The 22517-nt window shown below is 38.6% G+C and overlaps 1 protein-coding gene and 1 non-coding gene across 2 annotated transcripts in view; both read left to right on the top strand.

The window, feature by feature from the left end:
• LOC150110437 (angiotensin-converting enzyme-like) overlaps positions 1–22517 on the top strand; it is a 169854-nt gene that overhangs the window by 33397 nt on the left and 113940 nt on the right. The window contains exons 5-6 of the mRNA XM_090393777.1: positions 3891–4082; positions 22338–22435. Coding sequence (XP_090249903.1) covers positions 3891–4082; positions 22338–22435 — 290 coding nt within the window. The remainder of the gene's footprint in view (positions 1–3890; positions 4083–22337; positions 22436–22517) is intronic.
• On the top strand, positions 11445–11535 carry TRNAY-GUA (transfer RNA tyrosine (anticodon GUA)). Its single transcript is given in 2 exon segments — positions 11445–11481; positions 11500–11535. It is a non-coding gene; the product is annotated as a tRNA-Tyr (tRNA).

A 22517-nucleotide genomic window follows, 5' to 3' on the forward strand; every position in this document is an offset into this window, starting at 1 on the left:
GAGTATGGATGCAAATGAGTCCCAGGATTTTTGGCATCTTGTTATAGTGATTAAACACTAATAAAGCTAAAATTTACTTTCTATAACTTATAAATAAGAGGATGCAGAGTTCAATATGAGAGAACCATATAAACTGGTATGATGAGCTAATTAGATGTATATGATAGAAGATTTTTCATAAGACAAAGAAGGTGGTTTAGTTTGTGGCAAGTATCTAACCCCTTCCCCCCAACCCAAAAATGATAAAAATTTTGAAAAATTTAAATGTAACAAGTTAAATTTTACTAAATGCAATATGTTAAATACTTACTATTAACCCCATCAAAATGAGTTGCAGTGTTGCAGAATTTGTGTGTCTAAAGTGCATATTGCCGAAATTTAAAAATACAATATAAAATAGCGGACTTTTATATCTATTTATTTATTTTTATTTTTTACATTTTGTGCCCCAAACTGTAAAATAAAAGAAGAGTAAAATAATGACCATTAGAAAAAATTATGATAATCAAATACGGAGTTGATTTTTCACTTGGGGAATGCTAGGTGAGGCACATGCTCTGGCAAAGGTAGTAAATGTGATGATGATGATAAGTGAATTTAAGGGAAAGGGATAAGTAGTGATAATAGAATAAATCTTCCATGATGAGGACTGGGACTCCATAGATGTAAAATCATAACTTCTTTTGTTTCTATTGGATAAGAAAGAAAGAAAAAAAAAATTCCATGTAATTTGCATATTATTATTATTTATTGCACACTCCATGAAGTCAGCAGACTCATTGTGGGAGGTTCATTCAACTGACAGCATATTTATCATACCAAATCTTGAAATCCATAAAACTCCTTGCATTAACAACATATTCTAGCAAAGCTTACCACTCACTGAACAATTCTCCACATAAAAAATCTCCTCCTCACATCTCTCTTCAACACACTCTTACATAACTTCCAGGGATGGCCTCTGGTTCTTACCTCCTACTCTTTTTATAATCCCTTCTAGATTAATCCAGTAAAATCCTCTCACCAACTTAAACATTTCTATTATGTCACCTCTTTTCCTCCTATCCACCAAGCTCTACAATCCACATCTCTTCAACCTCTTTCCATAGCCAACGTTCCAGAGTCCTAATATTGTTTTAGTCACTCTTCTCTGGACCATCTCTAATGTTTCTACATCATATTGAAAACCAGGTAACCAAATCAGCACAACAGTCCAACTATGATCTGATCTAGCCCACTCCTTATCCCTATATGATAGAGTACTTCATATCATAGTGACACTATGATATCACAAGTCTTTGGAACACTTGTAATATACCCTCTTATCCACTTGCAACAGTACAGATCCATCAATATAGTACACAGCCTTATATTTCTGCACTCCAAACTGAACCACCTTGCACTTATTAATATTAAAACTACAACTCTTCTCCTTTGTCCAAGTCAAAAGTCTATTCAAATCTTCTTGAATGGAATTAATATCAGTGGTGCTACTATCATCAGCAAACAACCGAAGGTCCTTACTCTGTCCACATGATATATCATTTACAAACAAGTTAAACAGGAGGGGGCCCAAGAATAGGGCATACCACTGGCTACTCTCCTTTTTTGAGGGTAACCAGTTGTGTATGATGGAGCATCATACACAACTTGCTGTATCATTCAGAGAGAGCCAATCTCCAATCCATCTAACCAATATACTATCTATTACCATCCTGTGCAGCATTGTACACCATCTGATCATGTGGTAATCTTTCGAATATGTTTGCAAAGTCCAAGAATATCACTGTATATCATAGGCATCATACCAGTTGTTACCTTATAAAATGCAAGTAATTGCTTAGACAAGACCTACCCTTTACAAATCCATGGTGACCATAATAAAGAATGCTATGTTCATCAACCAAACATTATTCTATTCCTAACCAATCTCTCCAACATCTTGACTACAACTACAGATTTGTCTATAATTGGAAATTTCTGTCCTAGAACCGTGCTTGCAGAGTGATAATATTTTGCTGCCTTCAGTATAGGAATTACCTTACTGCAAGTCTTTTATTAAACAACCAGATCAAGGGCACAGCTAACTGTTGTGTGCATTCCTTAAGAATACTTGGTGATATGTCATCCATTCCCACAGTCAATGATACACCTCTAATTCTTTCACTTGTATGATAAGCTGATATTTAAGTTACAGCACATGGGTCTGGATTTCAGATTGGTCAACTGGATTCAGGATTGGCTGTCCGATAGGTATCAGAGAGTTGTGTATGGTGGGGCAGTTTCAAGGAGGCAGAGGGTTACAAGTGGGGGTCTCAGTTGTAACTCTCTAAAGGTTAAACAATATAGGTCCCAGTACTGAACCCCACAGGGTTCAGTACTGGGACCTATATTGTTTAACCTTTATATCAGTGACATTATCAGTGGATTACTAGGGGATATTCAGTTGTTTGCAGATGATGCAAAGCTGGGAAGGATTATTAGTAATAGTGCAGATGTAGTAGCCCTGCAAGAGGATTTGAATAAGCTAGATAAATGAGCAAATGAATGCGGGTGTCAGTTTAATGCAGCAAAATGTAAGGTCTTGAGGTTTGGGAAACATCGATGGGACACTGCATACTCTATGGGAGGAGTTATACTGGAGGATGTAGGGGAGACAAGAGATCTGGGGTTGATGATTGATAGAAACCTGAAATTTGGGGGACATATTGCAAAGGTGGTGAAGGTATTGCTGCAATAATGGGAAGGACACTGACCTGCAGAGATAAAAGGGTTATCATTCCATTGTATAAGACTCTGATCAGACCACACTTAGACTATTGTTCTCAGATTTGGTCCCCAGGATTTGAAGGGGATAAATTAACTGTGGAAAGGGTACAAAGGCAGATAACAAAGATGGTTTCAGGACTGTACAATGTTAGTTATGAGGATCAGCTGAGGGAATGTGGACTGCAGAGTTTGGTGGATAGAAGAAAGAGAGGTGATGTGATTGAGACTTTTAAACTGTTGAAGGGTGGTTACAGGGTTGACACTGGGGAGTTCTTTCACTTGGTTGAACAGAGGGAAGGAGTGATGACAAGAGGCCATCCCTGGAAGTTATGAAAGGAAACCGTGAGCAAGAGGGTGAGGAGTGGTTTCTTTGCATGGAGGGTTGTTGAACCATGGAATGCATTGCCTGATGGAATGGTGAGAGTGAGAATGGTCAATGAGTTTAAGGAGTGGTGTGATAGACTTTGTGTTTCTTAGGGGGGGACCTCCCCTCGATGAGTCTTGATAGACTTTGTGTTTCTTAGGAAGGACTTCCCACGATGAGTCTTTTGACTCCATGGAGGCCTGGATAATAATAATCATAATAATTCTCCTAATATTTGCCCCCCCCCCTTCTATATATTGCACTGCATCATTTACAACAGCATGATATACACTGATAAAGTGCTCATTCAATAATTCTACTGTATCCTTTGCAACTGTCATTCTACTTCCCTGACTATCCATCATTGTCAACCTGCAATAATTATTCTTTCTCTTGCTTGCCACGTAGTGGAAAAATTCCCTTGGCCTGACCAGCCAATCTCCTCTCATACTGCACATTTTTTTTTTTTTACCATGCTCGTTACCTTCCTAGCTTGCACTTTATACTGCCATATACTCTTCATGGATAAATCCAATCACCACCAACTGTCTGTGTAGCTCCTTCATAGCATTTTCTTTTCCAATACAGCTTGCTTGATTTCACTGTTCATCCATTTCACTTGTACTCTATTTACTCGCTTAACCCTTGGTATGCAGTTATAAATTGTTCATGTCAGATACTGCCTTATGAATTTCCATGCACTGCCAATATCTTTTCTTATATAAAACTTAAAAGTTTAACTTTCATTTTCATTTAGGTTTTCCAGATGCTGCAGCAGCTTGGATAGAAGAATTTGAATCAGACTCATTTTTAGATGACCTATCAAAACTATTGGAGCAGATGCATCCGTTTTATGATCATCTTCATGCTTATGTTCGCAGAAAACTTATTCAGATGTATGGAAACCACACCATCAGTGAAGAAGGTCCTATTCCTGCACATTTACTAGGTTAGTGAATTGTTTTGTTGGTAAATCACCTGTAAAATATAAAAAACGAAAAAAGTCTAGCTGTTAGGAGATTTTAAAATATGAAGTGGTATTTCATTTATATAATGATCGAAGGTATATTACTTCCAAATTTTGATCTAGATGTGAGGGATTTAAATCCCAATAATTTCTCTACTAGCATTTTTTAACATATTATATTTTCTATTTTTTATAAAATATAATCACAGACTTCTGATTTATTGAGTACTATCTCCCACAAGGAGGGAAAGACATAGACTGTCGGATCTGTTTAGGTTAGTGGAGTGAAGTAATGTTTCCCATGTTTCTTTGTAAAGCTGTTCCATTAGGAACCGATTTTTGTGAATGACTTTTGTCTTCTTCCACTGAACTCTATGTCTGGTATTGATGGCATGCTCTACAAGTTCAGACTGTCCAGATTCAAGGTACTTGATATATGACTTGTGTTCTTCCAACTGGATCAGAGCAGATCTTCTTGTTTGTCAGAAATATGATAACCCACAAGAGCAGGGAATCTGGTAGATACCTGGATAGCTGAGATGTGGGAGCTTGTCCTTTGGAGACATGAGGAATGTGGAGATTTTTTCTAAAGGCCACACAAATATTTAGTGGTTTTAACACTTAGCTATGCGTTCGCTAACGGCTTGCACATAGGGGATAGGTATAATCATAGGTTCTTCTCTATTTTAAGAGGATACTGGAGCATGACTACTTAAAGCCTCTTTTTATGAAGGAATTCTTATAACCATTGGATATGAAGGAGGAATTAATATATTGTAATTCTTTTTAAAATATTAATTCCTCCTTCATATCCAATGGTTATAAGAATTCCTTATAACCATTGGATACGAAGTTCCAATAGTTCTTCTGAAGAACAAAAGGAGTGGGCTCTATGAACCAGTGTTTTTATAGTGCCTGTCTTTTGACTGGGATGGTGATGTGATCAGCATGGATGTACTGGCCTGTACGAGTCTCCTTCCTATAGACTGTGAATTGTAGGTTGCCATCTGGTTGGTGCAGAATTAAGAGGTCTAGAAAGGCTAACTGTTTATTTACTTCTACTTCTAGGGTGAACTGGATCCTTGGATGAAGTGCTTTATTTTTGAGAGAAACTGTTGTAATTCTTCCGAAGTGCCCTTCCATATGGCAAAAATGCCATCCATATATCTGAACCAAAGGTTAAGTCTGGGTGTAATGTTGTCAAAGATACGTTGTTCGAAGCACTTTGAACCGATTCGATGGTCTACATCTTCCCCCCCCCCCCTTGTGGGAGATAATACTCTATATATCAGCAAATCTTTCCTAACTTGTAATTGTATACACACACACATATATAAATTTTATTTTTTTTTTTATTATTAAATAAATTTAGAAAATTAACCTTAGCTACTTAGGTGGTGCTGTGTGAATATAACAGTTATTGCTTAATTAGCCTTTGTACCTGTACTGATGATGCCTGTGATACTGAGGTGAAAATTCTACAAATAAAGAATATTTTATGTGAGTTAATTCCGTTATTATAATAGTAAGTAATATGTCTACTCATGGTATTTCCTTACTGAAACTTATAAGGTTGAACAATAATTCAGTACTGGGACTAAAGATTCCCAATACTGAACCTCCCCACTTGTTACTTTCATCTTCTCACATGCGCAATTTCCTGATATCTATCAGAAAGCCAATATCCAATTCAATCTACCTACCTAATATCTAAATCCATATGGCACAAAATAATTATAGCCTTTTTATGTGGTACCCTCTCAAATATCTTTTGTAAATATCCAAAAAAACGACAGTGTGCCTCTCCCTTATCAACTGCACTGTGCTCATTATTTATTATAAAAAGCAACCAGATTACTAAAACAAGCCCATCCATTAACAGATCCATGCTGTCCTTCATAATACAGTAATCTATCATTTGTCTGACCACACTGGAAAGCAGTTTGCCATTCTGATAATTGAAGGGTTGGATAATTGAAGTATAATTACATGATCTGTACCATAAGTTAGATAACATATAAGGGTTAATTGAATGGTCATTGTTTTGAAGGTCAAATAAATGGTAGATTATTGTATTACTCTTACTACCTAATTCTATATGCAGTATGTGCTATTACCAATACTTGCAAAATCTTAACCACAGGAGAAATTCAAATAGGTCTGCATTTTGATGCTTCCATTTTTTCACACTGACAGTATCTTACCTGTCTTCCACTCCTTAGGAACTCACCTTATTGCAAGAATCATTAAACAACCAGGTCAGTGGAATGGTCAATTCCATAGTACATTTCCTTAAAACTTGGCTGAATTTCATCTCACTGCCTTAATGCCATTTAGATTTATTAAAAATTCTCTACACTTTGAAACATTGATAAAAAATTTAACCCTGGCAATTTTTGGCATCATACAAGGGTAGTCTTCCTCGACCATAGATGGCAACACTATCGGCACGATTTTTTTTTCTAGGTTGGTACATCTGTCATAAGCATTCATGTGAAATTGTAAGTCATTCTATCAAGTAGTTTGTTTTATACAGCTGTCTGAAGCAAAAGTGTCATTTGTATCCCATGAAAAGGATAAAATTGAGTATCGTGTGGTTATAAAATTCTTGGTAAAAGAAAGTTTAATGCCAAAAGAAATTCATTCAAAGTTCATAAAAGTTTATGGGGACTCTTTTCCTTTGTTTTCGACAATTAAGAATAGTTGATAGTACGACAATAGTTGATAGTGTGGAAGGTGTGAGTGATTGTGAAAGTTTAGGAGATGGTTTTGTTTGGGAGAGTGAATTTAGATTAAGAGTGACTGACCTGCAGAGGGAGATAGATGAGTTGAAAGAGGAGGTGGAATGTCTTGTGAATGAGAGCAGAAGTATGAAAGATAAGATTAGGAGAATGGAAGAGATAAATGCAAGGCGAATCAGAGTAGGAGAGAGAGAGAATTTAGGGAGTATGAGTGAGAGGTATGGGGGTGCTAGAAGAGGAGAGAATGGAAACAGTAGAAGAGAGGGAATGAGAGAGGTATGGGAATGCTAGCAGACAAGAGGATGGAAACAGTAGGAGAGACGGAATGAGAGAGAGAGATATGGAAGTGCTAGAAGAGGAGAGAATGGAAACGGTAGGAGAGATGGAATGAGAGAGAGGTATGGGAATGCTAGAAGACGAGCGGATGGAAACAGTAGTAGGAGAGACAGAATGAGAGAGGGATATGGAAGTGCTACAAGTGGAAAAAATGGAAACAGTAGGAGAGAGGGAATGAGAGAGATGTATGGGAGTGCTAGAAGAGGAGAGAATGGAAACAGTAGAAGAGAGAGGTATGGGAATGAAAGAAGAGGAGAGAATGGAAACAATAGGAGCGAGGGAATGGTAAGAGGTATAATGTATGGCGACTCAATGATCTGTGGTGTTCAAGATAGGATGCGTGAGGAGTGTTTGCCAGGAGGAACAATAGAAAGAGTGGCTATGGCAATTAAGAGAGGTGAAAGGGTGGATGAGACGATTGTGATGGTAGGAACGAATGACTTGAGTGGTAATGTAAGTTGGGCAGCAAGAGATATGAGATTTTTGCTTGAGACTGTACGGAAGAAGACAGAGAGAGGAAAAATAGTGTGCGTGTTGCCTAGGTATGATAATGATGAGCTGAGCAGAAGAGCGGTGATATTGAATGGCATAATAGCGAGAATGTGTGACAAGAGAGGACTGGTATATGTGGATGCTTGGAGTGCATTTGAGGAAAGAGAGGAGTTGTATGCGAGAGACCGTTTACATTTGAATGAGGAAGGACGTAGGCATCTGGAGAGATTGCTGTTCTGAACGAGTCAGTGTGTCCCAGGGAGGATGATAGCAGGGGTGGCCTCTTGTGGGAATGGATACTTGGGAGAAGGGAGACAATGTCAGGTAACACTGAGCCCAGTGGAGTCTAGAAGGGATAATGCTGGGTATAGAAACAATGGCATTTATATGCTGTATACTAATGCCAGGAGTATCCGGAATAAGGGAGAGGAATTGGTGGTGCAGATAGCATCAGCCTGGCCAAAAATTATTGCAATCACTGAGACGTGGTTGACAGAAGGGGATATAACAACAGGAATAGAAGTCGCTGGGTATAGCATTTTTCGTCAGGATAGGAGGGGAAAGCGTGGTGGTGGGGTGCTGCTTATGATAAGTGATGACCTATGTCCTCTAAGAGTGGAGAATTTGGAAGGAAGTGAGACAAATGATTTTGAGAGCGTATGGTGTGAGGTAGTGGTAGGCAAGGCAGGATATTTAGTGGGGTTGCTACAGACCCAGGAGCACAGAGGATGGGGACCAGGAGATGTTTAGACAGCTAAGTTTGGCAAGTGCAAGAAGAATGATTGTTATGGGAGATTTTAACTTCAGTAGTATAAATTGGAGAGAGGAAGATGCATGTAGCAATAGGGGAATGGAATTTCTAGAATTCTTGAGAGACAAATGTCTTAGGCAACATGTAACAGAGGGAACAAGAGGTTCAAAAATTTTGGATTTGGTTATAGCATCAGAAGAGTTGATAATAACTGAGTTGACGTCTCTCCCACCAGTTGGAGAGAGTGACCGTATGGTGTTGACTTGGAAAATGAATAGACATGCAGGAGTATCAAAGAGACGGGAACTTATGTGGAATTATAAGGCAGGTGATTATAATAGTCTTAGATGTCAACTTCGGGAAGTTTCATGGAGGGAGGAATTGGAAGGCCGGGATATCACCAGTGCGTGAGAAATTGTGAAAGAATATTTGTTATCAGCAATGGTAAGTTGTATACCACGAGTGAAGAAGAGGACACAATTTGGAGTAAAGTGGATGACAAACAATATTAAACAGGAATTGCATGCGAAAAAGAGGCTATGGAAGAGATATAAGGAGACAGGTGAAGAGATGCATGAGGAATATAAGACACAGGCCAGAAGAGTGACTAGTGTTGTAAGGAAAGCGATTCTGGAATATGAGAGGAGATTGGCCCTAAGATCCAAAGAAAATCCTAGGGAATTTTTTAGCTATGTGGCCAGTAGGAGGAGAAATGACTGTGGAAGAATGATATTGTGGGATAAAAATGGGAATAGAGTGATTGATGCAGAGGACATAGTGGAATTGTTCAATGAACACTTTATTGGAGTATTTCATCCTAGAGGAGTCAGTTTTAATGCTAGAGGGATAGGACTGGTACGAGGTCTGGAAGTACAGGAGGAGAGTGTGTTTCAGATACTGAGTACTCTGGATGTCAGTAAAGCTGTGGGACTGGATGTTATTTCGCCACGAGTTTTGAGAGAATGTGCTAGGGAATTGACAGTACCTTTAACGTGGCTTTTCAATGAAAGTCTGGCTTTGGCAAAGGTGCCCAGGGAATGGAAGGAAGGTAAGATAGTGCCATTGCATAAGGGTGGTAACAGACTGGAAGTGTCTAATTATAGGCCAGTCTGTGTGTCATCAGTAGTTGTTAAGATCTTGGAGAAAGTAGTGAGGGACCGTGTACAGCATTGGGCAGATGAGGGTAATGTTATCTGTACGAATCAACATGGATTTGTGAAAGGACGCTCTTGTTTTAGCAATATGCTAGCCTTTTATAATAAAGTTACAAGAACATTAGATGAGGGAAAGGCATATACTGCAATTTTCTTAGACTTGGCGAAGGCATTTGACAGGGTGCCACATGATAAGCTGATATTTAAGTTGCAGCACATGGGTCTGGATGTCAGATTGGTCAACTGGATTCAGGATTGGCTGTCTGATAGGTATCAGAGAGTTGTGTATGGTGGAGCAGTTTCCAGGAGGCAGAGGGTTACAAGTGGGGTCCCACAGGGCTCAGTACTAGGACCTATATTGTTTAACCTTTATATCAATGACATAGCCAGTGGATTGCAGGGGGATATTCAGTTGTTTGCGGATGATGCGAAGCTGGGAAGGATTATTAGTAATAGTGCAGATGTGGTAGCCCTGCAAGAGGATTTAAATAAGCTAGATAGATGGGCAAATGAATGGGGGTTCAGTTTAATGCAGCAAAATGTAAGGTCTTGAGGTTTGGGAAACATCGATGGGATGCTGCATACCCTGTGGGAGGAGTTATACTGGAGGAAGTAGGGGAGACAAGAGATCTGGGGTTGATGATTGATAGAAACCTGAAGTTTAGGGGACATATTGCAAAGGTGGTGAAGGTAACACAGAGGATTGCTGCTATTATGAGAAGGACTCTGACCTGCAGAGATAAGAGGGTTATCATTCCGTTGTATAAGTCTCTGATCAGACCACACTTGGACTATTGTTCTCAGATTTGGTCCCCAGGATTTGAAGGGGATAAATTAACTGTGGAAAGGATACAAAGATGGATGACAAAGATGGTTTCAGGACTGTAAAAGATATTTATGAGGATCGGCTGAGAGAATGTGAACTGCAGAGTTTGGTGGATAGAAGCAGGAGAGGTGATATGATTGAGACTTTTAAACTGTTGAGAGGTGGTTACAGGGTTGACATTGGGGAGTTCTTTCACATGGTTGATCAGCAGGAAGGAGTGATGACAAGAGGCCATCCCTGGAAGTTACGAAAGGAAACTGTGAGCAAGAGGGTAAGGAGTGGTTTCTTTGTGTGGAGGATGGTTGAGCCGTGGAATGCATTGCCTGATGGAGTGGTGGGAGCGAGAACGGTCAGTGAGTTTAAAGAGTGGTATGATAGACTTTGTTTTTCTCAGGGGGAGATCTCCCCTCGATGAGTCTTGACAGACTTTATGTCTTAGGAAGGACCTCCCTCGATAAGTCTTTTGACTCCTTGGAGGCCTGAATAATAATAATAAGAAGAAGAAGAAGAAGAAGAAGAAATAGACTGCCAAGTTTAAACGTGGCCGTACCAGCCTTGGAGATGATCCACGTGAAGAACGTCCAAAAAGTGTAATAACACCAGAAATCATTTATCAAGTGCACGATATGGTATTGGATGACTGGCGAGTCAAAGTGCATGAAATTGCTGAGGCTATAAGCATTTCAAAAGAATGTGTAGGACATATTTTGTATGAAGAATTGCAAATGAAAAAGCTTTGTGCAAGATGGGTAAAATATGGGTGCAACTCTTGCTCACAGCAGATCAAAACCGCACTTGCATGAAAATATCTGAATAGTACTTGTGTTTTAACAAGAATAAAACTGATTTTGTGCATCAATTTATTACTATGAATGAGATTTGGATTCACCACTATAAATCAGAAACCAAAACAGTGGACAGAAGCTGGTTGTTCAGCACCAAAGAAGACAAAGTCAGTTCCATCAGCAGGAAAGGTCCATCGGTGTTTTGGGATATTAATAAATTAACAAAATAAAGGCATTTTGTTTATTAATTATGGTTGTTCCGTCGATAGCTCAGTTGGCAGAGCGGTGGACTGTAGATGTGTAACAGTACTGAAATCCATAGGTCGGTGGTTCAAATCCGCCTCGACGGAAATTTATTTTGAGTCGCTTGGAGAGACTGCTGCTGGAAGGTAGAGAAGTGAATAGAGAGAATGAATCAGATCGAGAGGGGAGTGATGTGGAAGAGCAGGAGAGTAAGACAGGAGAGATTGAAGGAGTGGAAATGAATGTGGAAGTGAGTGGTATGAGTATAGAAAATGAGAGAATGGGTGTGCAAGAGGAGCAGGGAAACGGCGAGGCTCAGGGTGGACAGGGATACACAGCGTGAGAAAGGTGGATGCTCCAAGAGGAGGTGAGAGAATGTGTAGGCAGGAAAGTAATGGGATGATCAGGGATCAAAAGGAAACAGATGGAATTGCAAAGGGTTCTAAAATGAAGAAGCAGAAAGGGAAATGGCCCCAGTCCAGCATGGAGAGATCACATCGAGTGAGTGTTATCAGTGGAACTAGCTGTAGATCCAGAAATGAGTTGTTGTGTTTGTATACCAATGCTAGAAGTATAAGAAACAAGGCGGATGAAATGGTTGCACTAATTGTGTCTGTGCACCCAGAGATTGTCGGAATAAGTGAGACATGGTTAGATGAGGATGACATCCTGACAGGAATAGAGATGGAAAGGTATGATGTGTTTCGTGAGGATAGAAGGGGTAAAAAGGGAGGGGGAGTGCTATTGATGATAGAGAAAGAGTTATGTCCATACAAGGTAGAGATGCAAGAGGGAAATGGGGCCAGTGGTTTTGAGGCAGTATGGTGTGAGATAGAGGTGAATAGAATCAAATACTTGGTGGGATGTTGTTATAGACCTGGTAATGTGGATGGTGGTGATAGTGAAATGTATAGTCAAATAAGCCAAGCAAATAAGAAAAGGGTGATTATTATGGGTGATTTTAATTATGGCAATATAGACTGGAATGAAGAGATAGCAACTGGAAGTAAAGAAAATGAGTTTCTTGAGTTTTTGAGGGATAACTACCTCAGACAGTATGTAACAGAGGGCACAAGAGGATTAAGGGTCTTGGATTTGGTCATCTCATTGGAGGATGTAATTATCAATGAGGTATCAAATCATCCACCAATTGGTGAAAGTGACCATGAGGTGATTACTTGGGTGGTTGCCAGCAGTGCAAGGACCCCTGTGAAAAAAGGGTATATGTGGAACTACAAGGGGGAGTGATTATGAAGAGCTCAGGAGACAGCTTGCAGGTGTAGCATGGAATGAGGAGTTAGCTGGAAACAAGATCAGTGCAGCTTGGGGGATTTTCAAAAAATATTTAGTGGATGCAATGTCTAAATGTATACCACGGGTGAGAAGGTTAAATAAGTTAGGTGTGAGATGGATGAATAAAGAGATTAAGCATGCAATACAGAGAAAAAGGGCATTGTGGAGGCAGCATAAGAGAAGTGGAAGTAACCAATTTCATGAGTTCTACAAAGACCAGGCAAGGAGAGTGACTTGGTTGGTGAGAGTAGCTAAAGAGAGGTATGAACAGCAGTTAGCTAATGAAGCTAAAAATAATCCTAGGGAGTTCTTTCGATATGTAGCCAGCAAAAGAAAGAATGATTATGGAAGGATGACATTGATTGGAGGAAATGGTATAAAGACAGCTGTTGCAGAATGTGTGGTGGAGATACTTAATGAGCAGTTCATAAAGATCTTTCAATCTTGTGAATGTGACTTCATGGAGAGATTAAGAGCAGTTGATGATGGGGAGGAGAGACTGACTGTAAGTGAGCAAGAGGTGTTTGGGGAGTTGAGTAAACTAGATGTAAATAAGGCTGTGGGACTTGATAATATATCACCGCGTATTCTGAAGGAATGTGCCAGAGAGTTGACACCTGCCTTGACATATTTTTTTAATACGAGTCTTGCACTTGGTCAAGTCCCTAAAGAGTGGAAGGAGGGCAAGATTGTGCCACTTCATAAAGGAGGTGATCGAACTCAAGCATCAAACTATAGGCCTATCTGTGTGTCAGGTGTTGTGGTTAAGTTGTTGGAGAAGCTTGTGAGAACTAGGATCCAGAGTTGGGTTGACAACAATGGTATAATCTTTGATGGACAGCATGGATTTGCTAAAGGGAGGTCGTGTTTTAGTAATCTACTTACTTATTACAATAAAGTGACTGCTTCCTTGGACAGAGAAGAAGGATACACAGTAATATACTTGGATTTTGCAAAAGCTTTTGATAGAGTACCTCATGATAAGTTGACAGTCAAACTAGAGCAGATGGGGTTGGATATTAGATTAGTGCATTGGATTGGAGACTGGCTATCTGATAGGTATCAACAAGTTGTGTATGGGGGTGCAATATCCAGGAAAAGGAAAGTCACTAGTGGAGTGCCTCAGGGATCTGTTTTAGGGCCATTACTATTTAACTTGTATATTAATGATATTGGCAAAGATTTGGATGGAGATATTCAGTTGTTTGCAGATGATGCAAAGTTGGGACGAACCATAAAGAGTAGTGGAGATGTTGTGGCCTTGCAAGAAGACTTGAATAAATTGAGTGATTGGGCAAGCAAATGGGGATGTGAGTTCAATGTTGCAAAATGTAAGGTTTTAAAATTTGGAAAACAAAGATGGGATGCAGAATTTATGCTTGGTGAGAATATATTGTTGGAAGTAGAGGAAATAAGAGATCTGGGAGTGATAGTGGATAAGGATCTAAAATTTAGGGGACACATCGCCAAAACTGTGAAGACAACACAAAGACTTCTGGGAATGATGAGGAGGACACTGACGTGTAGAAGTAGGGAGATTCTTGTTCCATTGTATAAGGCTTTGATTAGGCCACACATGGACTATTGTGCCCAGATTTGGTCACCTGGTTTTCAGAAGGATGAAGAGATGTTGGAAAGGGTCCAAAGGCGACTGACTAAGGTAGTCTCTGACCTCTGGAATGTCGAATATGAGGAAAGATTGAAAAGATGTAATTTGCAGAGTCTAGTGGAGAGAAGGAAGAGGGGAGATATGATAGAGACCTACAAGTTGGTAAGGGGTTGTTATAGGATCAATGGTGGAGAAGTTCTACAGAGAATAGTGGGAGATCAGGGGAGAACCAGAGGTCATACCTGGAAACTGTATAAAGAGGGTGTGAGTAGGGGAGTGAGAGGCAGGTTTTTTTCGTGCAGAGTTGTGAATGATTGGAATGCCTTGCCTGAGAGTGTGGTGTCTGCAGGGAGTTTGAATGTGTTTAAGACCCGGTATGATGAGATGTGTGTGAGATAAAAGGACCTCCTAGATGAGTCTTTGACTCCATGAGGTCTTGTTTAATAATAATAATAATAATTATCTTGAAAAGGATAAAATAATAACTGGGGAATATTATTCCGATCTTTTAACCAGACTAGATGAAGAAATTCATTAGAAAACACCTGGTTTGTAGAAGAAAAAAATCATCTTTCATCAGGACATTGCACCTGCTCATAAAGGTGTTTCGGCAATGGGAAAATTAAGGGATCTGCAGTATGAATTGTTGGAACATCCCCCCTATTTCTCAGATTTGGCTCCCTCTGACTTCTATTTCTTCCCAAAACTAATACTCTTCCTCGCTGGTCAGCGTTTTTCTTCGAATCAAGAGGTGAATATTGCAGCTGTAGAGGGGTATTTTGCAGATCTTACTGAGAATCACTACAAGGATGGGATAATGGCTCTGGAGCATTGCTGGAATAAATGTATTAGTCTTAAGGGAGAGTATGTTGAAAAATAAAAATGAGCTTGAAATTATAAATTCGTTTCTTCATTGTTAGGCCAAGAACTTTTCAGATCACCCTCGTATATATGTGTATACTCCAGATGATGACCTTAATATGAAGATCGAAATGTCGGGAAATTAAAATAATTATTTCTAATATGGTTGTAGTCTCCATAATTTGTCTGAAATGAATGCTAATCACCATGCAATACTAAAGGAAAGGAATAATGAATATACAATCTAAAACTTACAGAATACCATATACCAATCTGGCTATCACATAACAAAATTCAGTTGAAAATTATAAATATCTCCACAAGATTAATATAAAATTTAACTTATTTTTCAGCAGCTCTCTGAACAACTATCTTCTTATCTTCCCCATCTGGTGGCCATTCATAATTATTCTTTTTTCTACTGGAAACATACTAAAAGAACTTTTTGGTATATATATTTTTTTAACCTCATTAATTAATTGCTGCTCTTACTGCACTGTGAGTATCCATCCTGGCTTGCTCTTTATACTTCTCATGCAGGTGATTATTATTTCTCATCTTATGCTGCTGTCATAATACATTTTTCCAGATTGCACACTAACCTCTTAATTCATCCCTTTCATATCTACCTTATTTAACCTCCTGACTCTTGGAATACATTCAGACATTGTTTCTGCTCAATAGCCATTGAATAGTACTCACATTGCTTATTCTTCCCACTCACTTTCTCATTCCATGATATGACTGCAAGTTGTCTGCTGAGTTTCACAATTACCAGCCTTATAGATTCCCATATAGCCCATTCTAACAGAAGTCCTCATCTGGTGACCACCTAGATGATCACCTCCTAGTTATCCTCACCAACTGAAGGAAGATTTTATCTCTGCATTTATAATAACATTTTCTGATGAGATGATCAAATCCAAGACCCATGATCCTCATATGAACTCTCTTACATGCTTCCTAAGGTAGCTGTCTCTCAAAAACTGAAGAAATTCATTCTCTTTGCCCCCCCCCCCCCCTCTCAAATGTAGTATCTTCATTCCAGTCTATATTACCACAATTAAAATCACACCCATAATGATTATCCTTTTCTTATTTGCTAAATTAACTTGCCTATACCAACTAAATATTTCATCTGTCCACCTCTATCTCACACTATACTGCTTCTAAACCACTGCTGATACCCCCCCCACCCTTTGCAGGGGCATACTTCCTCTGCTATCATCAACAGCATTAGCACTCTTCTCACTTCCTTCTTGCCCTTTCTATCTTCCCAAAAAATGTTATACCCTTTCATCTCTGTTCTGATTGGATGAGGATTTCATCCTCATCCAATCATGTGTCTTAATTATTCTGAGAATTTTGGGATGAATGTACACAATCAATGCAACAGTTTTGTTCCCCTTATTTCTGATGCTACTGGCATTCATAAACATATTTCACTTCTAGGTCTATAACAATCCTAACATGACCTTCAACATAATTTCATCCGGTTTCTGATGCTTCCATTGTATCCCAAGCCATCCAGTTCCTTTGTCATACGTTCACACTGACACTTCAGTAGTAATGTATCATTGTGAACAGTGTCAGCATCCACTGTTCTCATGAAGTGTCTTCCTGTCCACCCTGACTCTCTCTCTCTCTCTCTCTCTCTCTCTCTCTGTTTCCCTATCTGTCTTACATTTCAGTTTTCTCCTCACTCATACTCTACTCACTTCTCCATTTACAAGTCCTTCTTAAGTCTCTTGTATCCTCCCCTCCTACTCCACTACATCGTGTATTACTTCCTCAGATCTCCTGTTCATTGCTTTTGTTACTCTACTCTACCATCCAGTAACAGCCAGTAACCATTGACACACCAAAATCATTTAAATGCAATCCATCACTCTTTTATGATTCGATCGGTTCCTCAAACTCATTCCATACATTCACCAACTCCCCTCCTTTCTCCTCACACAGATCTGCTAACATCTAACATTCTATTCATCAGCATCATCATTGCTTGTTGTCTCAACTAATCATTATTATAATTAGACAGCGAACTGATTACCTTCCTGCCACACTTTTATATTTTAGTCTCCTCAGCCACCTTCTGACATCCTTTATCAGATCCTTTACCTTCTGACATCCCTTATGCAATCCTTTAGGAGGATTGCATAAGGAGATAACAGAAGCAGACATGGTATTTGATTTACTGCATAATCATATTACAAGGGAGAACCATCAGGGTGGAGATGTTGCAGTGGAAGATGTGACTTTGACTGACTTGAAAATAGAAGTAGATGAATTGGAAGTGCTTGGGATATTGCAGAATCTTAATGCAAATATAACATAACATAAATATAACAGCTGCCAGTTTCACGTGGAAGCACTTTGAGATAAAGAGATTGCAAGCTGTGTACTACATTGATGGAGTTGGATTGCAGGAAATTGAAAGAGGGCATATTGCAAAGTTAGCCAAAAGAGCTTGTCAGATTACCTGGATGTTAAGAATATGTTGATAAGTAGGAATAAGAATGTACAGATCTACTTGCTTGGATTCTTTAGAAGATCAGGAAGTAGTGGAAAGGATCCAGAGATGAGTGATCAAGGTTGTGACAGGATTATGAAATACTCTCTTTGGGGATTTCTTGTATGTCTGTGAGTTAAAAAGCAAGTTGATAGATGAAAAAGTTGGCGTTATGATAGAAAAATAGAGTAATCTACTGTTTATCCAGCCACAGTGGGAAGGCAGTTGGTCTTTGATAACTGAAGGGTCATTGTTTTGATGATCAGGTAAATGGTAAATTACTATAATAAAGTTTTAAAGTGGTTTTATAGGAGTGACACAGAACATTTTGTCCAGTACAATGGCAGGGAGTGAGAGAACAAGGGATCATCACTTGAAATTGTGTAAGAGTGTTGTTAGCAATAGTGTGAGGACTACATTTTTTTCTGGAGGTTTACGTTGTTAGCATAATGGAAGTATCTCAGATACCAGTATTGGCATTGTGATCTAAGAGGAGGTATTGGTCAGCAATTCCCACTTCTTAGCCCAGTTAGTTGTGGGGTGGGGGCATTGCAGGCTACCATCATTCTCTGAAGTGCTCAATATGTGTAGATCTGTGGTTTCATGGAGCCAGTTTGTCTGTTTTTAAGGATGAAAAAACCTGAGTTTCCAGGAGGAAAAACCTTACACCACTGTATGAGAATGGCTAACTCACCTTTAATGGAAAATACCTGATAAAGGTTTCTTGCTTCACAGAGAGGAATCAAACCCAAGCCTTTGCAACCAAAGGACTTTGTCTACAGACTGAGCTACAAAGGCTACCTGGAGGATGATGAATGGGTTGCTTCAGGCTGTTTTGAGTGCTGTATCAGTGAATAACTTTTAGGAGCAATATAAGTATTCTTTGCATAATGTTCTATATGAGTCTCACATGATGAGTCTTTAACTCCATGGAGGTGCCTTAGTAAATAATAATAATTGATAACATAAATTAAAGATGAAAGCTTTTCCACTTGGTTATACCATAAATTAAAGGTGCCAAGAAATTATATTCTTGGTTTCATCCTTTGTCCAAGTGTAAGCAAACAAAGTTTGTGAATTCATTTCACAACTGGGCAATCTTGTATATACAGGCTGATGACTTTACATCAGTTGTCTTAGTATCCCATAATGCAATCCACATATCCTTATAGACATGTATAATGCTATGCATTATGGGAAGGGGAACCCCTTACCCAGACTGGTTTCGACCTTTATTGAGGTGAAAAAGTAAAGGTGTGCTCATCATAGGCCTAGAGTAGTTGATAGAGGGTGTGCAAGAGAGCCTGATAGTATTAGGAGAAAGAAAAGACAGATAGATAGTATGAGAGTTAGAGAAAAGGCCTCAGCTCTTTCGTATCATCATCATATAGCCAAAGGCTATCAGTTTTCCTTTTTTCACCAATCTCATATAGATGAACAACCAAAAGACCAATTGAAATTAAATTTCAAATATGACTGATACCCAGGTGGTTAGCCTTATCTGAGTTAACTGCCTTGAGTTGTCCTTATCTGCCTGGGATTGCTCTCCAGTCATCCCTGCAATTTATTATAATACCACATTGAATTAAGAGGATGGAACCATTTAAAAAACCTCTCATAGCAAAAATAGACAGAATTTTATCTCTCCTTGGTGAATATTGCATAATGTGGGTGGTCTACACCATCTAGCTAATCCAGTCAAAAATTTGATATCTCCTAGAATGCGTCTTTCTAAATACAAAAATCGTCTGACTGAACAATAAAATTTCCACAATACAATATTATAAAGCATTTGGATGTCATATTGCTGATTTTCAAATCCAGGTTTCTTTCTAACCTTCCATAAATTGCATTTTAATTCTTTAATTATAAAAATCAAAATTCTTTCCCCATTACTGACACATGGTGGGTACTGCAAAAAAATAACCTGTTCTGTTGTAAGTAATGGAATGCCCAACACATTACATAATCTGTTCCAAATACACAGAACAAGAGCTGTAGAATGCATGTTCTACTGTTTCCAGTCTGTTTCAATAACAAATGTGACAGTTTGATCTCCAGTGTTAAAGTACCTCCATTTGATGGTATTGAATGGAAGGCGGCCATATGCAATTCTCCAAGCAAGATCCCTCCTGTTGGGGTATCCTTGGAACTTCAAAAAGTTATGAAACAAAGTGTTGTTGTCAGTATCCAACTGTGGAAGTTTGTGGCAAAAGAAATTAAAGATTTCTTTATACCAAATTTTACTTTTTTTTTTAATGGAAAGAATGTCAATGCCAGAGTGTTGCAGCAGTCTTAGAGTTAAGCACAGAATGTTGTAGTCTTCAGGAACAATCTCACCGTTTGGACCTTTATAATCATTTACTCCAAACAGGGAAGATGAAAATCCAGATAGTACAGGAGAAGGTCTGCATATGTGTGATTGGTCTTCAATATTTTATGCATTTTTGAAGCTGTATTGCTTAAATAGCTGAATTTTAAGATTGGAAGCCCAAATCCTCCATGCTTCTTTGATAGTTGAAGAAATTCCTTTTTAACTTCTTGATATTGGCTGAACCAAAAAAATTGCACAGGCTTAGTTGCTTTTCTTCAGCTTCTGTGATGTCTGTAATATTTATTATCTATAACCGAGCAGGAAAGATTATAGTTTTGAGTACCGTGGCTTTAGAAGAAAAGGAAAGTGGCCCTATTTTCCAGTCTGCTAAGGTTTCAAAGTTCTTGAACTGATAATATTGGGTAAGTGGAGAAGGGAATTCCAAGTAATGAGGTGTTCTCTCTTAGGGTTAGCCCAAAAGGAATGCCTCCAAGATCTCATTTTCCAAAAACTTTTAATTTTGTCTTGTCTACATTAGTAGTTAATCCACTGATGTTGCTGAATTTTTCCAAAATACCAAAAAAGATATATATGGAATCATTATCCTTCAAAGTGCCCACTACATCATGGGAACCAATACAAACAGCACTAGACTAAGAGGGCAGTCTTGCTTGCCTCCTTTTCAAATTTGACCGGGTCTGACAGGAACCCATTAACTAGGAGGTGGTAGTTGAAATGACCTAGGCTCCTTTGATAATGGATAGCTGGTTTTTACCTACACCAATTTGCTGGAGGATGTGGAACAGAAAGAGATGCCGGACATTGTCAAATGCTTGAGTAAGATGTACTGATGGACTGCTTTTTCGGATTAACTAAGCAGATTAGATCACCTAGCAGAAATAGCTTAAATTCCATTGCTTAGCCTGGAACTCCATACACCTGTGTGCTTTTAATTATGTATCGCATTCCCACTTTGAGCCTGTTATTGATAATGCAGAAAAATATCCTGTGGTCAGTATTAGATAGAGAAATAAGTCTCCAGCTGCTGATTAAGGTGTGATCTCTATTAGGTTTTGGAATGAGGACAATATGACTTGCTACAAATTCACTTGTATGTGTCCTGATGAGAGAAAAGAATTAAATAGTATAACTAGAATGGGAAGAATAAATCCCAGGCCTCGCAGTTAAGTTCTATCCCTATACCATCAGGTCCTGGGGATTTTCTTGTCTGGCATTTTTATAGGCTGTGGTAACTTCAGATGCTGTAATGGGTCTGTCAAGCCCATTTTGGAAATGAACAAGAAAGCCATTAATGTTCCTAGAGTTATAATTTCCAACAGTAACACTTTTATTGAGTACTCATCAGTGGGAGGCAGACCCAGAAGTGAAACCAAAGTTGAAGTAATTCAGAAGTCATTTTTCCATATGCAAGTAGCAAAAAGGTGTCACAACATATTGCTAAAATACTCTGGATTACAGATAGATTTTGAAAGATTTTTTCACTTGGTTATACTTTAAATTAAAGATGCCAATAAATTATATTCTTGGTTTAATCCTTTATCCAAATGTAAGCAAACAAAGTTTGTGCGTGAAGTAACTTACATACATATATAAGTACACCATTAAAGAATAATGTATAATATTACATTACATAAAAGTAATTTTACATTATTGTTTTGTATCAAAAATCATATTTTCTTCTTTAACATCATTTGCCAGCCTGGTTGGCTGAGTGGTTTAAGTATCTGCTCTCCAGCCAAAAAGCTGCGAGTTCAAATCCCACTGTGGGCATGGATGTTTGTAATTGTCTGTGAAAATACCAATGGTGGTGGTGGGTGGTAGATGCCGTTCGTGTAGATGATGGTGGCAGTTGCGGTTTGCTGTAGTTGTTGGAGTGAGCGATGGAGACATAGCTGCAGAGTAGGTGCCCTCGACGAGTCCTTGAACTCCCTGGAGGTGTCATGTAATAATAATAATAATAATAACTTCACCACTGGGCTAGTGGCCCTTTCCATAATGCATAGCATTATATCTGTCTGTAAAAATATGTACCTTGCATTATGGAATACTAAGGCAAGTGATATTAAATCAGTCTCTATATACAAGTAGCCCAGTTGTGAAGTTACTTCACAAGCAAACTTTGTTTGCTTGCACTTGGATAAAGGATTAAATGAAGAACATAATTTCTTGGCATCTTTAATTTATAGTATAAACAAGTGAAAAAACTTTCAATAATTAATAATATGTTTACTGTATTGATGTTTTCAGCACAGTGATTACAGTATCTTTAATATTATTTACATTACAAACTTTATTTTAGGCAATATCTGGGCGCAGTCTTGGGAAAATCTTGGAAGAGAACTTCAGCCTTTTTCTGGAAAGCCAGCATTTGATATAACATCTAATATGGACAGTATGGTATGTTTTTTTTTATTATTATTACAGTTTAAGTATGGAGTTTTTCAAAGCATTTAACAAGTTACCATCTTAGTATTCAACA

Source organism: Typopeltis vanoorti, chromosome 1 (genome assembly GCF_054136105.1).
Source record: "Typopeltis vanoorti isolate ZY-2024b chromosome 1, IOZ_Tvanoo_1.0, whole genome shotgun sequence".
Classification (NCBI taxonomy): Eukaryota; Metazoa; Arthropoda; class Arachnida; order Uropygi; family Thelyphonidae; genus Typopeltis; species Typopeltis vanoorti.